This window comes from Heteronotia binoei, chromosome 1 (genome assembly GCF_032191835.1).
Source record: "Heteronotia binoei isolate CCM8104 ecotype False Entrance Well chromosome 1, APGP_CSIRO_Hbin_v1, whole genome shotgun sequence".
Classification (NCBI taxonomy): Eukaryota; Metazoa; Chordata; class Lepidosauria; order Squamata; family Gekkonidae; genus Heteronotia; species Heteronotia binoei.
This window is the reverse complement of record NC_083223.1, coordinates 181,540,005-181,555,323: the sequence shown is the minus strand read 5'-3', so window position 1 is coordinate 181,555,323 and position 15,319 is coordinate 181,540,005. Positions and strand designations below refer to the sequence as shown.

Genomic DNA, 15,319 nt, shown 5'->3' with positions numbered 1-15,319 from the left:
TCAGTTAATTGGTCATCCACGTTTCAGGATGAAGCAGAGTGTAAAATACTGCAGTTAAAACATTTGACAATGACACTCAGTTCCTGGGCTAGTCCTAATTACTACATTGTATGCTTATCTTTACTTAATGAGGAAGAAAACACCACAGGGATCTCTCAGCCACATCACCCACAGAACCCGCAAACACCTCAAAAGGTACTATTATTCCAGATTATTTTGTACTATGGTGAAGTTTTCAGTATAGTTCCAAACAAATTGATGTGGGAAAGGCGCTGCTCAGGGCAATGACAAAAAAGACAGCATTAAGTATCTTGACAAATGATAGCTCTTTGGGGTTCTCAAGAGAACATGTCTTGTTGATATTGTTAAAAAAAAAGTCATTTTAGAGCTCTGGAACTGGTGTTTGTAGCAGCAGCAGCAGATAAATGTGTTTCAGTTCATTTCCTACACAGACAATTGGAAACAGAAACAGAGGGCCCCCTGAGCTCGCTAAATGTTATTACACCTTGTTTGGGAGCCAAGACTTACGAACCATGGGGCACATTACTGCAAGCTATTGTAACAAATCTTTTAGGGAACTGGAATCTGTATTTAGGAATGAAATAGTGCAACTTTCTTGTTGTACTCAGATTATGATGCCTGCTACAATACATATGCTAAACCTTTAGTAAGAGATTTAATGCTGTCTCTTGTTCTTAGCGCCAGTAGCTAGCAGAGTCAGTTTATATTCAGCTGTCCACACTGAAGGGTTTGGGTGGAAAGCTGAATTTTGTGCTTAAGGAGTGAATGAGAGGGATAAAACAGCAACGAAACATCCTTCATGAGTGCAAAGGTTCTCATCACCCAGTAACACAGCACCAATTTTACATCCAGGAAGGCACAATTATTTGGGAGGAATGTGTGCCGCTGGGGACTCCGATTGCATAGAAAGGTGGCATAAAAATGTTTTAGATAAATAAAACAAACAATCATGGTTGCTGTATGACAGAGTACCCTAAACCTCACCACAATGTCACATGCTGACAAAATTACCAGGCATATTATACAGATGGCTGTGAAGTAGAGATCAATACTCTTCCCAGTTCTGAATGCAAGAAACCAAAGCTGAGGCAGCCATATGAGCATAGCACATAGATAAGTATCCTTTGTTGCAATGTCTGTAGTAATCATGGTCATGGGACAGAGAGATATGGAACAGGGTCCAGAAAACCTTTCATGTCAACTGTCAGTATACCAGGCTTCTGAATAAGGTACTTTCAAATTTGAAACAGGATGTTCCTCAGGAAAGTGTGGAGTATATAACAACAGTAAATCAAATAGTTTAAGAGCTGTACTATTGGATATAGAAGAAGAAGTGTAGGACTTCAAGTTAACGTCACCAAGATGATTTTCTGTTCTAAAGAGAAATCATTAAATAGTAGACTATAAGATTACTAAAACAGTCCTCCTTCCTTTTTCTCCATTGTCTAACAAAATTTCTCTTCTGTTTTCAATATGTCTTGGGAAAGATGCAGTGAAAAATTAACAGAACTCCTCTATCTGTTCAGTTATATTACCTATCTCTTTTTCTTTTTTCTTCTGTGTTCCTACAATTTAGAAAGGCTTCCTTTGAAATGTGAAAATGAATCATAGAGTTGGAAGGGACCTCCAGGGTAATCTAGTCCAACCCCCTGCACAAATCAGGAGACTCACAAATACCTCTCCCTAAATTCACAGAATCCTCATTACTGTCAGATGGCCATCTAGCCTCTATTTTAAAACCTCCAAAGAAGGAGAGCCCACCACCTCCTGAGGAAGCCTGTTCCATTAAAGAACTGCTCTGTCAGAAACGTCTTCCTAATGTTTAGCTGAAAACTCTTCTAATTTCAACCCATTGGTTCTGGTCCAATTAAAGTCAAAAACAACTACACCACCCCCTATATTATGACAGCCCTTCAAGTACTTGAAGATGGTGATTGTATCCTTTCAGTCATCTCCTTTCCAGGTTAAACATACCCAGCTCCTTCAGCTTTTGCTTATAGGACTTGGTCTCCAGACCTCTCACCATTTTTGTTGCCCTCCTCTGGACACGTTCCAGCTTGTCTATATCCTTCTTAAATTGTGGTGCCCAAAACTGAACACAATATTCTAGGGGTGATAACGGATGGGCAGTTTGGGGCAGTTGGGAGGTATCCTGAATTGGGCCAGCTCAAAAAGAGCTGTCCCGAAGTCTCCATGCGCTCCCCAGTGAAGCACCTGCATCCAATCTGCCAAGTGGCTGGCCACCTCCAGACACAGAGGCGCCTCAGAAGCTGGACAGCTCTTTCTTCCCCCAACAAGTTAAGCGCTCATGCACTCAAGCACCCCCAACAGTTTTTCAGGGAGGGACTTGGGGTGGCTTGGTGCTTTCACACAGTCAAGTCACTGCGCATCCACCCTGATGCTTCTAGATGTAGATGGGGCAACTGGCTGTCGGCTCAGAAATTTGCTACCACTTTTTGAGCTGGCTTGCAGAAGCCGGAAGATGGGGTGGGGTGTGTGGGACGGGTGGCAGATGTTTGTGTGTGGAAGGATTTTTGGGTCGATTTCAGAGCCGTCTCTGAGTCGGCCCAAAGTACTGGTCCGTAATCACCCTAGGTGAGGTATAACCAGAGCAGAGTGCTTGATCAGTTTGCTTGATCTGAATGTTATATCTTTGTTTATACAGCTCAAAATCACATTTCCCTCTTTAGCTGCTGCACCACACTGCTGACTCATGTTTAGTGTATGGTCCACACTAATGCCAAGGCAAGTATCCCCCATCCCATAATTATGCATTTGATTTTTCCTACCTAAGTACAAAACTTTACATTTATCCCTGTTATATTAGGGGAGGGACGGTGGCTCAGTGGTAGAGCATCTGCTTGGGAAGCAGAAGGTCCCAGGTTCAATCCCTGGCGTCTCCAAAAAAGAGTCCAGGCAAGTAGGTGTGAAAACCTCAGCTTGAGACCCTGGAGAGCTGCTGCCAGTCTGAGAAGACAATACTGACTTTGATGGACCGAAGGTCTGATTCAGTATAAGGCAGCTTCATATGTTCATATATTGCTGCCTGACCCCAAACAGCATTTCCTTGGGCATGTAAGAAAGGCAACAAGAACTAAACACTGATGCAACCCTTCCTGCCCTCCTTCTCATTATCTGCCTAAGTTAATGGAATCAGCATTGCTGTCAGATGGCTATCTAGCTTCTGTTTAAAAACCTCCAAAGAAGGAGGTGAACTATGATTGGCTGCTGTACCAAAATGCAAAATTACTGTTTATCCCTTAATCTTCTTGATAAGGGATAAACAGGTTTGGCAAGGGTCATCTCAGCATGTGAATGCCTTGCCTGTTATTTATGAGCAACAACTGTCCAATGATAAGGGCCATTTGCAGGGATCTGTGCTGCCAGAATCCACTCATTCCCTTGCCGACTTCATATAGGATACTTACTCATCATTCGCATCTTTTCTAACCTTTGAGGCACATTAAGGACTAACAAAATTTATTCCACACAAGCTTGTGAAGATAGAGCCCACATTCTAAAGATGCAATAAGTGGATCCTCATTCTGCAGGGTTTTATGTAGGAGGTTTGCAAATAAAATAAAATAAAAACCAGCAGGGTCAAGGGGACAAGAGATACAGGCACCACAGGTTGAAGTATAGTTATGTTAAAGCCTCTAGACATGAGGGTGGGAATAGGTATCTTTGTGACTCATTGCTCATTTTCCCCATGGAGGTAATAGTTGGAATATGGCTTCCATATGGACTGGAGTCCATTGTGTTAAGTAGGACACTGGCAGGGAGACTGGTATTAGTGGAAGATCAGCTGCCTCAACTACATCTTGTTTTGTAGCTGCGAGGCAGTTAGAGAGATTGATTCTCCAGAGTGCAACATGGCAACGCTTTTTCCATATATTAATAAAGTGTATAGTGAAACTGCAGCTGCTTGGGGGCCAGGTAGGAAAGGGTCTTTACCTTGAAGAAAAATTATGGGTGTGCAGGTGTGTGAAAGAGCAATCCTATATGAAGTTACTCTGGTCTTAGATGACTGATTTCTACACAACTGTTGCCTAGTGCAGCAGTGCAGGCACTGAAATGACTCCCTCCCCCTCTACTAACAAGAATAGAGGGGGGGGGGGGAAACCCTGCAGATTTGAGGATGAATACATATGGGCAGTTAAGGTTCTATTTCCTGTGGTAGGAGAATAACTCTATTTCCTGTGGTAGGAAAGCCAGTTTGGTGTAGTGCTTAAGTGCGTGGACTCTGATCTGAGAGAACCAGGTTTGATTCCTCACTCCTCCACTTGCACCTGCTGGAATGGCCTTGGGATGGCCATAGCTATGGCAGGGGTTGTCCTTGAAATGGCAGCTGCTGTGAGAGCCCTCTCAGCCCCACCCACCTCACAGAGTGTCTGTTGTGGGGGGAGAAGATATGGGAGATTGTGAGCCACTCTGAGTCTCTGATTTACTTGAAATCTGCAATTCTTCTTCAACTGTCCTATTGATTATATCATATCAGTTTGCCTTACACTAATTGTTTTGGTTTACTGGGTATCATATCTTGGTTAGGTTATTTTTCAGTATCAATTGCACTGACTGATGCATCAATTAGAACAATGGTATCATAAGAACTAGAGTCTGTGACTCTGAGAATCACTTAAGCTGTGAAGGTGATAGCAGAAACCTTGCCTTATAGCAGTACTGATACATTTTCTGTTCTAAATGTCACAGACCCTTTTTTACAATACGCATCAGCACAGAAACTATAAAGCATAGTTAAAGTCTCCAAAACACATATGAATGGATTATCCCTACAAGTATTCATAATATTCTTTAAACACTTTCCTGTGCTGTCTGGCTTCAGTTATGAAATACTCAGTGCATGAGCAGGAATTCAACAGAGTCCTTTATCAGGTAGAGATGTTTTTCGTTGGCTATCAAACACCTGTAGATATCTTTTACTGGTATGACTTCTGGTTTTGATCTGTAAATTCATCTGAAAAAACTTTCCCCTGAAAGAGCTTTTGAGCATGAAACTTTGAGCATTGGCTTGAAATGGCTGAACTGCCTCAGGAAATATGGTATTATAGCTTGCACTGTCCATCAAGAAGAAAAATGTTGATTTGCAATTCAGTTTTGAACTGCTTTCAGGATTTATATCTATCCTGCAGTTTTTGACAGGTAGCTTGATTCAGAAACCAGTTAAAACAGAGTACCTGGACTTAAGCCAATTTAGCCCCAATGGCTGGGCCATAAAATCTAAGTACTCCAGCTCAGCTGGTTAGTGACTTGGACTGACAGGTCCTAACTGGAATGGGTGATTTTCATCCCAAGTGAAAAGGGAGGAAGAAATCAAGACTTGATTTTACATTTAAACAGAAGGATTTAATAGAGCTGACAAAAGACAGGCTATCAAAGCATTAATGTGACATGGCAGAATTATTAGAGCAATAATACCACTGTAGCCTAAGGAGGAAGAGAACAGCTAACAAATAGAAGGAAACAAGTCAAATTTATATTTTTGATCAATATCTGATATTTTAAAGAGTTTTTATAGTTGTCTAAGGATGAGGATTTATTTGACATCACACAGGAGGGCCACTCCTCTCAGTATCCAGTGATCCGGAGACACAGTTGTCCTTAGGTAGATTACAGTGATGTAGGTTAGATCAGTTCTCCTTGGCTTCTTGTAAATAGGGCAAACATAGAGTTTGGGATCTCTTGGCCCAGTTGTATTAATTGCAAATATATGCACAACCGGCAGTACCGTAAAAAGAATCTTTGCTGTAGATTCCGTCAATTTATTGTTTCGTCTATCCCACCCAGCTCCATCCAAGTATAATCCATAAATATATACACCTTCCTGTAAAGAAAAATGCATGTTTATTAAAGCATAGGAGGAAAAAATCTGTTCTTTAAAATTATTACATGACTGAGTAATCTGCAGGGCAACCCTAAGCAAGGTTGCAATCTTCCAGCCTCATTGACTGCAATGGGCCAAGAAGGATATAACTCTGTTTAGGATTAAAAAGTCCCCTCTGCAAGCACCGAGTCGTTACTGACCCATGGGGTGACATCACATCACATTTTCTTGGCAGACTTTTTAGGATTAGCTTAGGCTTTTCAATATACAACATGGCGTAAATTAGCAAAGTTTGAAATTCTTAAGGAAATTTGATCTTTAAAGTTTGTGAAATTGCAGTAAGTTGGAGTGAAAAATGTTCAGATATTGAGTTCTTCAAAATGAGACAAAATAATCCATATTCTCTCTCCTTCAGTATAGATATGCACTATGCACTATACATACATAGATATACATTATACCAAAGTCATGGTATGCACAAAGAAAATGCATTTGGAGTTCTACAACTTTTAGTCAATTGCCACCCCAAAGATTCTGTAATATGATTAATGTCAGTTACTCAAATTCAGTTCTCTACAAGAAATGGATACAATAGTCCTTTTCAAATATCTGATCACATGTACACTGAACATGTGCAGAGGGGAGCAGGACTGTGCCCACAGGTCCTGCCCTTGTCCTTTGTTTATGTATGAGCATAGAGCTCTGTGAATATACATGAGGGCCAGTTGGCATTAAAGCACAATACTGTCATCTCCACTATTTCACACTTTGTCATTACTATAATGATAGGGGTGTTGGTCCTCAATCACTTCTCCGCTCTCCAGTTATTTTATTGTTTTTAAATCCTTAGATTTGAACCTTACTATAATGATAGGTAGAAAACTGTTGCATTGGACACACCATAAAAATTGCAGACATTCACAGAGCAGGTCTCTTCCTGCCTTCACCTTCCAGGAGCCTGTTTGACCTGAAAATCCTCTCAAAGAGATGGGAGACCAACTGACAGTATGAGTTTGTTTATGAGGTTCCCTTGACATTGAGAGAAACATTTCAGGACAAACAGCAAGGTGGTAGGGAAAGGAGATAGCAGGGAAAGATCTGGTCTTCCAGCTTCTTCTGTGAACTCTTCTGCTGAATTCAAGCAACTGTCATTTCTTATATGTAAAACAAATACAATGTCTATTCTTTAGCACTGAAATCTGGAATGACCATAAAGTTTAATTTGTTGTCAAATCAATGCCTATATATACACATATATGTATCCATAAAGATATATGATTTACACATACAGCGGGGGCCGCTGTGATTTCTTCTCTAACTTGTTTCAGCACTTCATTATGAATTGTGACTGTATCCAAAGCCCACCCTTTGTGTGCTCGAGTCACTTCTTGCCTCATAGCTGTGAGAAAACCTGCAAAATAAGTGAAAAAATGAAGCAAGTAAATAATACAGCTCCATCTATTGTCTCCTTCTAAACTGCAGCAGTTGGTGACTAAAGCATTCAAGGTATGATATGTTTACAGGAACACATTAATGACAGAAGCTAATGGAATAAATAATGGGAAATAACACAAACAGGGAAAGCAGTGCTGCAGACTTAGCTGTTGCTATTTATTTATTAGTTAATACTAGCCCTATCCAGAATATTAAGGATTTGATCAACTAGGAAGTGTAATCAACAAAACACAGTGCTGGCCAAGTTATGAGGAAAGGCATAGTTGGGATAAAGAGTTATGGTTGTTATTGGTCTGGATTGTATTTTATATCTGGACATTCCTAGTGCTTCCCATCTTAAGCTCACAGATGACAAACAATTCTTTATGGAAGGAAGTATACTTCAGCAAAAGCTTTTATTTTCACTTTACTTGAAGCAAATTCATTTTCTCAGAAGTTAGGTGGTAGCACTCATAAATTCACCACACTACAAAGTGGTCATTCAGCCACTCAAAGTGGCACATGATTTATTATGTCTCATGGTCTTTTCTTCTTAAGTTTTTCTGATAGTAAATACCATTCTTTGCTTATCCTTACACATGCAGAGCTCCACTGGTGGGTAGAGGCTGGCTGCTGGAAAAGGATGAACAATTCTATAAAGATGTCCAGAGTATGAGTTCACATTTAACCCATCTATAAGACTCTGTTCTAGAATTTTTGTCCAGAATGGGCCACTTGCACTGTAATGCAATGGTTAAAGACCCTGATAAAAAGCAATGTTGCTTAGAACACCAAAAAATGGAAATGTTTCTTGACAAGACTTTCATCCATCTAACAGACAGATCACTATACCTGCCACAGTGCACAGCATTTTCTTTTTTTAATAAAAAAATTAAATACTACAGTGAAAGTCACATAGCTAATCTTTGTCACTTGTAATTTAGAAAGGACAACATACCCTTCTTTTATTTACATATCTTAAGGCAAACATACCTATTTAAATAAAAGGAAATGCCTTTTTGCATGAAGAAAAATATGACCGGTTATTATCACTTTTTATATTATATGACAAGTGTAAATTATCCCATTATAGAATTTGGGGGAGGGGGAGCCTCTAAACTTTTTGAATTGCCCCTCTGTATGATCCCATTGTACCATTCACTACAAAATCAGGTACAATAAATGTAGGTGTTGAGTAAATCAAAATGTAGTTAAACATAGGACCATGTATAATACATATGATTTTCCTAACACTGACCTTGAGGATTAAAAAATCCAGTCATCCAAAATACATGTGGTCTCCCTTCAAAAATCCAGAAACGAAATTGGTTGTTTCTCTCTAATAGTTCAGTAAACCAGAATCCAAGTGTGGAAGAATCCCACGACACACGCTTCCAAAGTTGAGGAATGCGAGCATCATACATGTTATCAAGTGCATCTCTTAAATTCTGAAGAAATGAAAATCAAAATATGTAGCTGATGACTTGAGATGTGTTCATTTAAAAAATGAGTAGTTATTAGAGATGTGCATTGAAACACTAACTAATCAAGAAGTGAACTGAAAAGCTCCCATTATATATATACACATTTTTAATTGGATTTATCTCCTGTCCTCCCCACAATATTAAACTTAATCCAAACTGAAAAACAAGCAACAGTTAGCAATATTTGTAAGCATTCAGATCTATCCAATCACACTAATAGTTCAGTGACTGGGGAGGCAGGCTTTGCTCAATATAATCAGTGACTCCTTTTTTCCTGGGAAGATTCTGTTCTCTGATATTTTAATTTGGTTTTATTCTAATATCAGATATGCATGCACACCTTAGCATACAGGAAGTGCTACTAGGGCTGCCAGGCCCAACTCAAGAAATATCTGAAGACTTTGGGGATGGAGCCAGGAGACTTCGGGGGTGGACCTGGGAGCAAGGGTGGAAAAGGGTCTGCATGCCTTTTAAATGCCTTCCCTCTATTTGGAAATAATGAAGGATTGGGGCACCTTCTTTGGAAGCTCACAAAATTGGACCCCTGGTCCAACCTTTTTGAAACTCGGAGAGTGTTTTGAGGAGAGGCCCTGGATGCCATGCTGAAAATTTGGTGCCTCTACCTCAAAAAAACAGCCCCCACAGAGCCCCAGATACCCCCAGATGCCCAGCAGACATTTCCTTCCCCCCCTTTCAGATAACCCTGAAGCGGGGGGTGGGGGGAGAACTTCCAAACCAGGAGATCCCCTGCCCCCAACTGGGGATTGGCAACCCTAAGTGCTATAGACTGGGAGAGGTAGATACAACTAAATGTTATAATCTCCAGCAACAGGCAGTATTGCCACTGGGGTGAAAAGACAGAGACAAACATTTGAGTTGCATCCTGGGAATGCCAGGCAACACTGAAGATTCAGGGAGGTCACAGACTAATGCTATACTTGCTTAGGGTTGCCAAGTCCAATTAAATAAATATTTGGGAGCAAAGTTGAGACAAGCATAATTGGAACTCTAAAGGGAGTTCTGGCTATCACATTTAAAAGGACCACACACTTTTTAAATGCCTTCCCTCCACTGGAAATAATGAAGGATAGGGGCACCTTCTTTCAAGGCTCATAGAATTGGACCCCCTGGTCCAATCTTTTTGAAACTTGGAGGATATTTTGAGGAGAGGCATCAGGTGCTATGCTGCAAGTTTGGTGCCTTTATCTCAAAAAACAGCCCCCCTAGAGCCCCAGATACCCACAGATCAATTCTCCATTATACCCTATGGGAATAATGGAGTGCTCAGCAGATATTTCCCTATTTCCCCACTTTCTGATGACCCTGAAGTGGGAGGAGGGCCTCCAAACTGGGGGATCTACTGGCCCCACCTGGGGATTGTCATTCCTATACTTCCTCTTTTCTGGCAGTATAGTGTATCTCTGCACGTTGGGGCAGCCAAAGAGGCAAATATTGTACTTGCACACACACTCGAGGCAGAAACAATCTTCTCAAGAATAAGTGCAACTGCACTGCAATCAGTGACAAGCAGAAAGACAGAGTTAGGTGGGAAGCCATGTTTGTCTGAAGCAACAGAACAAAGTTACAGTCTAGTGGCACCTTTAAAACCAACAAAGTTTAATTCTGGGTATAAGCTTTCATGTGCACGCACACCTAAGACAGATTAAGTCAGACCAGATAAAATATGAGAGAGCTCTTGATGTCTTTAATTTTCCTAGAAAGCAGCCATAGGAAAATTATTTGGATCAGGGTCATGGCGTTGCAGCAGGGAGGGTTAACTATTTTTCCTGCACTACTATTACCCTTGCAGAGGCTGCTGATGGCAAACCTCCTCTGAACATCTCTTGCCTTGAAAATTGCATCAGAGGTTGCCATAAGTCAGCTGAAACTTTATGGCACTTTCTACCACACTGTTACTCATGCACTGCTCTCACCTTCTCCTTAAGCTACTATTAACCCTGATAAGAACATAAGAGAAGCCATGTTGGATCAGGACAATAGCCCATCCAGTTCAACACTCTGTGTCACACAGTGGCCAAAGTACCCAGGTGCCATCAGGAGGTCCATCAGTGGGGCCAGGACACTAGAAGCCCTCCCACTGTTGCCCCTCCCAAGCTCCAAGAATACAGGGCATCACTGCCGCAGACAGAGAGTTCCAACAATATGCTATGGCTAATAGCCACTGATGGACCTCTGCTCCATGTTTATCCATTCCCTTCTTGAAGCTGTCTATGCTTGTAGCCACCACCACCTCCTGTGGCAGTGAATTCCACATGTTAATCACCCTTTGGGTGAAGAAGTACTTCCTTTTATCTGTTCTAACCCAACTGCTCAGCAAGTTCATTGAGTGCCCACGAATTCTTGTATTGTGAGAAAGGGAAAAAAGTACTTCTTTCTCTGCATCTAAGTAATTGTACATAATGACGAAATGCTTGGTTACCTCACTCATAATAATAGTTCCTTCAATGGCTAATTTAAGATCACTCAGACTGTTCCGAACTATTGTGATAACTTTTTGCATCCGATCAATTTCTTGGCGAAGAAAAATATTCATAGAATTGAGATGTCCCATTTTAATTAAGCGAGCTTTAACCTAAATACAGAAAATGAAAAGTTGGTCAATAAGACAAAATAATTACATTTTATTCTTGAGAAAATAACAGACTTTCTATTTATGATTAAGGAAAAAAAAAACCCTTAGCAATTCAAGCAACTATCGAAGTATTTTATTGCTAGTGAGTTACCTTTACTCTCAACTGAATCCAACACAATCGTGTTGGATTCAGTTGAGAGTAAAGGTAACTCACTAGCAATAAAATACTTCGATAGTTGCTTGAATTGCTAAGTTTTTTTTTCCCTTAATCATAAATAGAAAGTGCTATTGGGAGTACATGGCTCTAATATGACCAAAATCAAACAGAAGCCCAGTAGCACTTTACAGACTAAGCATGACCTTTTGTTTATCAGCACTCACTTCTCCCCCAATGACAAGATTGGGGAGTTGAGCATTTCAGGCTGTTGGGGGGGGGGGGGCAGGAAAATTACACTGCTTGTGCTCCCTAAAAACATTTAGTCTGGATTGAAGCCACTAGCTCCAGCTGAACCAATACCACTGCCAGTGTGATTTAGTCTTTAAGGTACTGGCCTAGGATCTGGGAGACCCTGGTTCTAATCTCCACTCTACCATGTAAGCTTGCTGGGTGTTCTTGGCCCAGTCACTCACTCTCAGCCTAATCTAACTTCACAGAGCTGTTGTGAGAATAAAATCGAGAAAGTTGTAAGTGGTTTTGGGTCCCCATTGGAGAAAATAGGCAAGATATAAATGAAGCATATGAATAAATAAATCCCAGTTAGACACTATAACAAGCATGAGGTAATTGCATTTCTGCTTTTTATACTTGCAAATTAATGTCTGCAAGGGAAATGCATGCAAACTCAGCTGCACTATATGGAATCAGGCCACTGGTCCATGTAGCCCAATATTTGACTTGGCAGCAGGTGCCCAAAGCCTCCGTTTGGGATCTTTCAAAACCCTTCTACTTCTTTAACTATAGATTCCTGAGTCTAGATCTGGGAACTTGTGCGTGTTTTCTATCATTGAAGTAATAACTGTCTCTTGCCAATCTACTGCATGTGATTCAAATACAGTACAACTCATGGATCCCAATCTAGATAAATAAAAATATCCTGCCAATCATAGCCAGACTGTTCACTACAAAAACAAGGTCCCTTATCCTGAAGTCTAGTATCATAGACAGCACCAAGCAATTAGATGCTAACAACAGGAGAAACATCAACATTATTCATTAAGGGTGAAAAGTCAAGCAGTGATAGAGGGAATCTGGAAGCAGAATATTGAGGAGAGGTGAACCCAAGGTAATATAAGTCTTTGTGGGAAGTTAGGGCAAGGGAGCTGGTCTAGTGCAAAGATTAAAAGTATCCACAGAACAGGACTCAGCCAACTCAGAAAATTCACCAAAAATGAAACTGAGAACAGTCCAATCATACTTGATCAAGAACAGGTTAACAGAACAAGATTTCCAAGTAAATGTGCACTAAGACAGAGAACCACTTCAAAAGGCAAGTTGTAAATTCTATATACATGTTTATCTAAAAGGTTATGTCAAGCTAAGCTACATGCGCAGGGTGGGAAACCATGAGAGTAAGGATAGATAGCAAATGAATCCAGAAACTAGTAACTACAATAATTTGAATTTTTAACACAATCTGAGAATGAAATGACTGATTTCAGGCAAAAAGGCCTTGCAGTCCACAAAGCTCTTCTGCTGCACTACCTCCTTATATTTCAGTGGAGAGTCCCTGAGAAGAGCACTCCATGGACTGAATCTTCCATTAGTAGATTTTAGGATCATCTATAACCAGATATATAAGAGAATGACTAGCTAGTTAGTGGGAAGAAAATGCAATTACTGTGTTCTCGCATTTTACTTAAAGATTTGTAATCTGTTCATTGTGGTCAATGCATGAACCTATTAAATTTTAAGAAGAAAGTTCAGCTATATGCAGCATTTAATAAATCCTTAACAGTTTTTTTTTCCAGGATAAACAAAATATAACTTTGTTACTACTTTTATTCTTCCATATTGCTTCTGGAAGAATCTTATCATTTGCTTTTTTCATTGTTTTTCATTGCCCTTGAAGAGGCCACTGAGTTTTTCATTGGCAGTACACATGCCAAATGTTTGCAGCATCTTGACTATAAAAAACAGAATTATTCACTAATAAGTACAGTTGTCTGAAGCTCCTATAATCTGGGGAAACACATGACCTTTGATGTGATATATGGCATCAGGGGAACCATTCTCATTGGAAATTGATTAGCTAATAATTTTTCCTCAAGGTACAGCCATTAGATATACATCCAGCCAAATTCCTGTTCTAACATAATAAAGGAGATGTGATATTCCTTTTATGCAACACCAGAGGATTCCTTGTAGCAGAACATTTAGACATGAGCTGAAATGGGGCTATATTTGCAAAAACTTCACCACTTGGTAAAGGATCCCCTAATTTCAGCAACTGATAAGAATGACACTATGAAAAAGGGCAAAGATACTTTCCAATTCAGAGTGTATGCAAGAAACACCACCCTCTTTAATTTGGCTTCATGATGTCATCAGATAGCTAAATATGCCTGGCTGTGAAATGTCATGACATTGTGATGCTGCCTATGTGTTTTCTGATTGATTGGTTCTCTCTAGAATACTGCCTGTTTTTAAAGGAAAACAAAACCAAAACTGCAGATCATGAAAGAAAGGAGCTGTGAATAGGTAACAAAAATGTGACTCACTTTGTTAGATTTTCCTAGAATGGATTTGTATTAACTTAGCACCTGCCTGTTCTTATTCAACAGACTTTATTTCAACATGAAATATGAGAGTTTTGCTTTTCTATAACTCTGAGATGTTTTCCTCCACTAAGGCCTCCTGCTCACAGCTTCCCCTTTAAACTAGCCATTAAGTATTTTATTGCATAACATACATACATGAATGCCTTTTCTAGCAATTCAATCTTTTTCACAGTGCAACTTCCAGACCAACCAGAAGCCACAACTGCTCCATCGATCTGCTACAATGAATTGATATTTCCATGGCTGTGATTTTAGGAAAGCTATCATAAGAAATTTAAAACAATCACCTCATGGGGTACATAATCAGGAGGTAGTTTCTCAAGCATATCTTCAGCTAATCGATAGACAATGGCTTCTCGAGTTTCTCCTACTCCTCCTCCACTTTCTTTTGGCTGAATATTTGTTATGGTGTTCAGAACATCAGCTGCTGTATTACTTTGATACCTGAGGGTAATTTTAAATAATATAAATAACTAGAATGTCCAAGCCCAGTAGATGACTTAGCAAAAGATCTAATTTGTTTCAGAAGAAGTTGCAAAATGGGAAATAGAACCAGTTTTCTACAACATCTTTGGATGCTTCATTGTTATCTTTACTGTTGATTCAGTGTAGCTTTCTTGTTTTTGACTCATCACATTTAAATGATCCTCCATTTCCAGAAAGGGAACATTTCTCATGGCCAGCTGATATTCTCTCACTTCTCTTATCCACAACAGTTTCCTGAAAGTAACAAAGTTATTTCACCCAATTCCCCTTCCCGACTGCAGCCCCCAAGCCATGGAACATTTTTGTTTATGAGAGTTTTTTAACCCTCAGCATAGAACTTGGAGGGAGGCACTTTGGGAAAGGAAAATCAGGGAAGACATGCTTGCATGAACTCTTGCACTTGTATAAAAGTTTGGATCCAAGCCAATGTATATAACTATAACATTTGGAAATTCCTCCTATGATAGTCAAAGAAAGCACAGATTTTGTGTGCATATGAAGTGCAGTCAAGTCGCTCCTGAGTTATGGTAACCCTATTGTCAAGGAGTCCCAGGCTGAATCCATAGGTTCCCAGGGCTGATGTACACAAATAGCCAAACTTTTATACATATGCATTTCAGAACAAAGATATATATATTTCAGAACAAAATGTTTAATCTGCAGGCAACACAACACTCTAAA

At 40.0% G+C, this 15,319-nt stretch overlaps 1 protein-coding gene across 1 annotated transcript in view; it reads right to left on the bottom strand.

The window, feature by feature from the left end:
* Window positions 1–5,404: 5,404 nt before the first annotated feature.
* The window catches only part of DNAH8 (dynein axonemal heavy chain 8), a 329,757-nt gene continuing 319,842 nt past the window's right edge, over window positions 5,405–15,319 (bottom strand). Inside the window, exons 87-91 of the mRNA XM_060243601.1 lie at window positions 14,440–14,596; window positions 11,222–11,374; window positions 8,556–8,745; window positions 7,153–7,274; window positions 5,405–5,863 (exon numbers count right to left, since the gene is read on the bottom strand). Coding sequence (XP_060099584.1) covers window positions 5,576–5,863; window positions 7,153–7,274; window positions 8,556–8,745; window positions 11,222–11,374; window positions 14,440–14,596 — 910 coding nt within the window. The 3' untranslated portion in view covers window positions 5,405–5,575. The remainder of the gene's footprint in view (window positions 5,864–7,152; window positions 7,275–8,555; window positions 8,746–11,221; window positions 11,375–14,439; window positions 14,597–15,319) is intronic.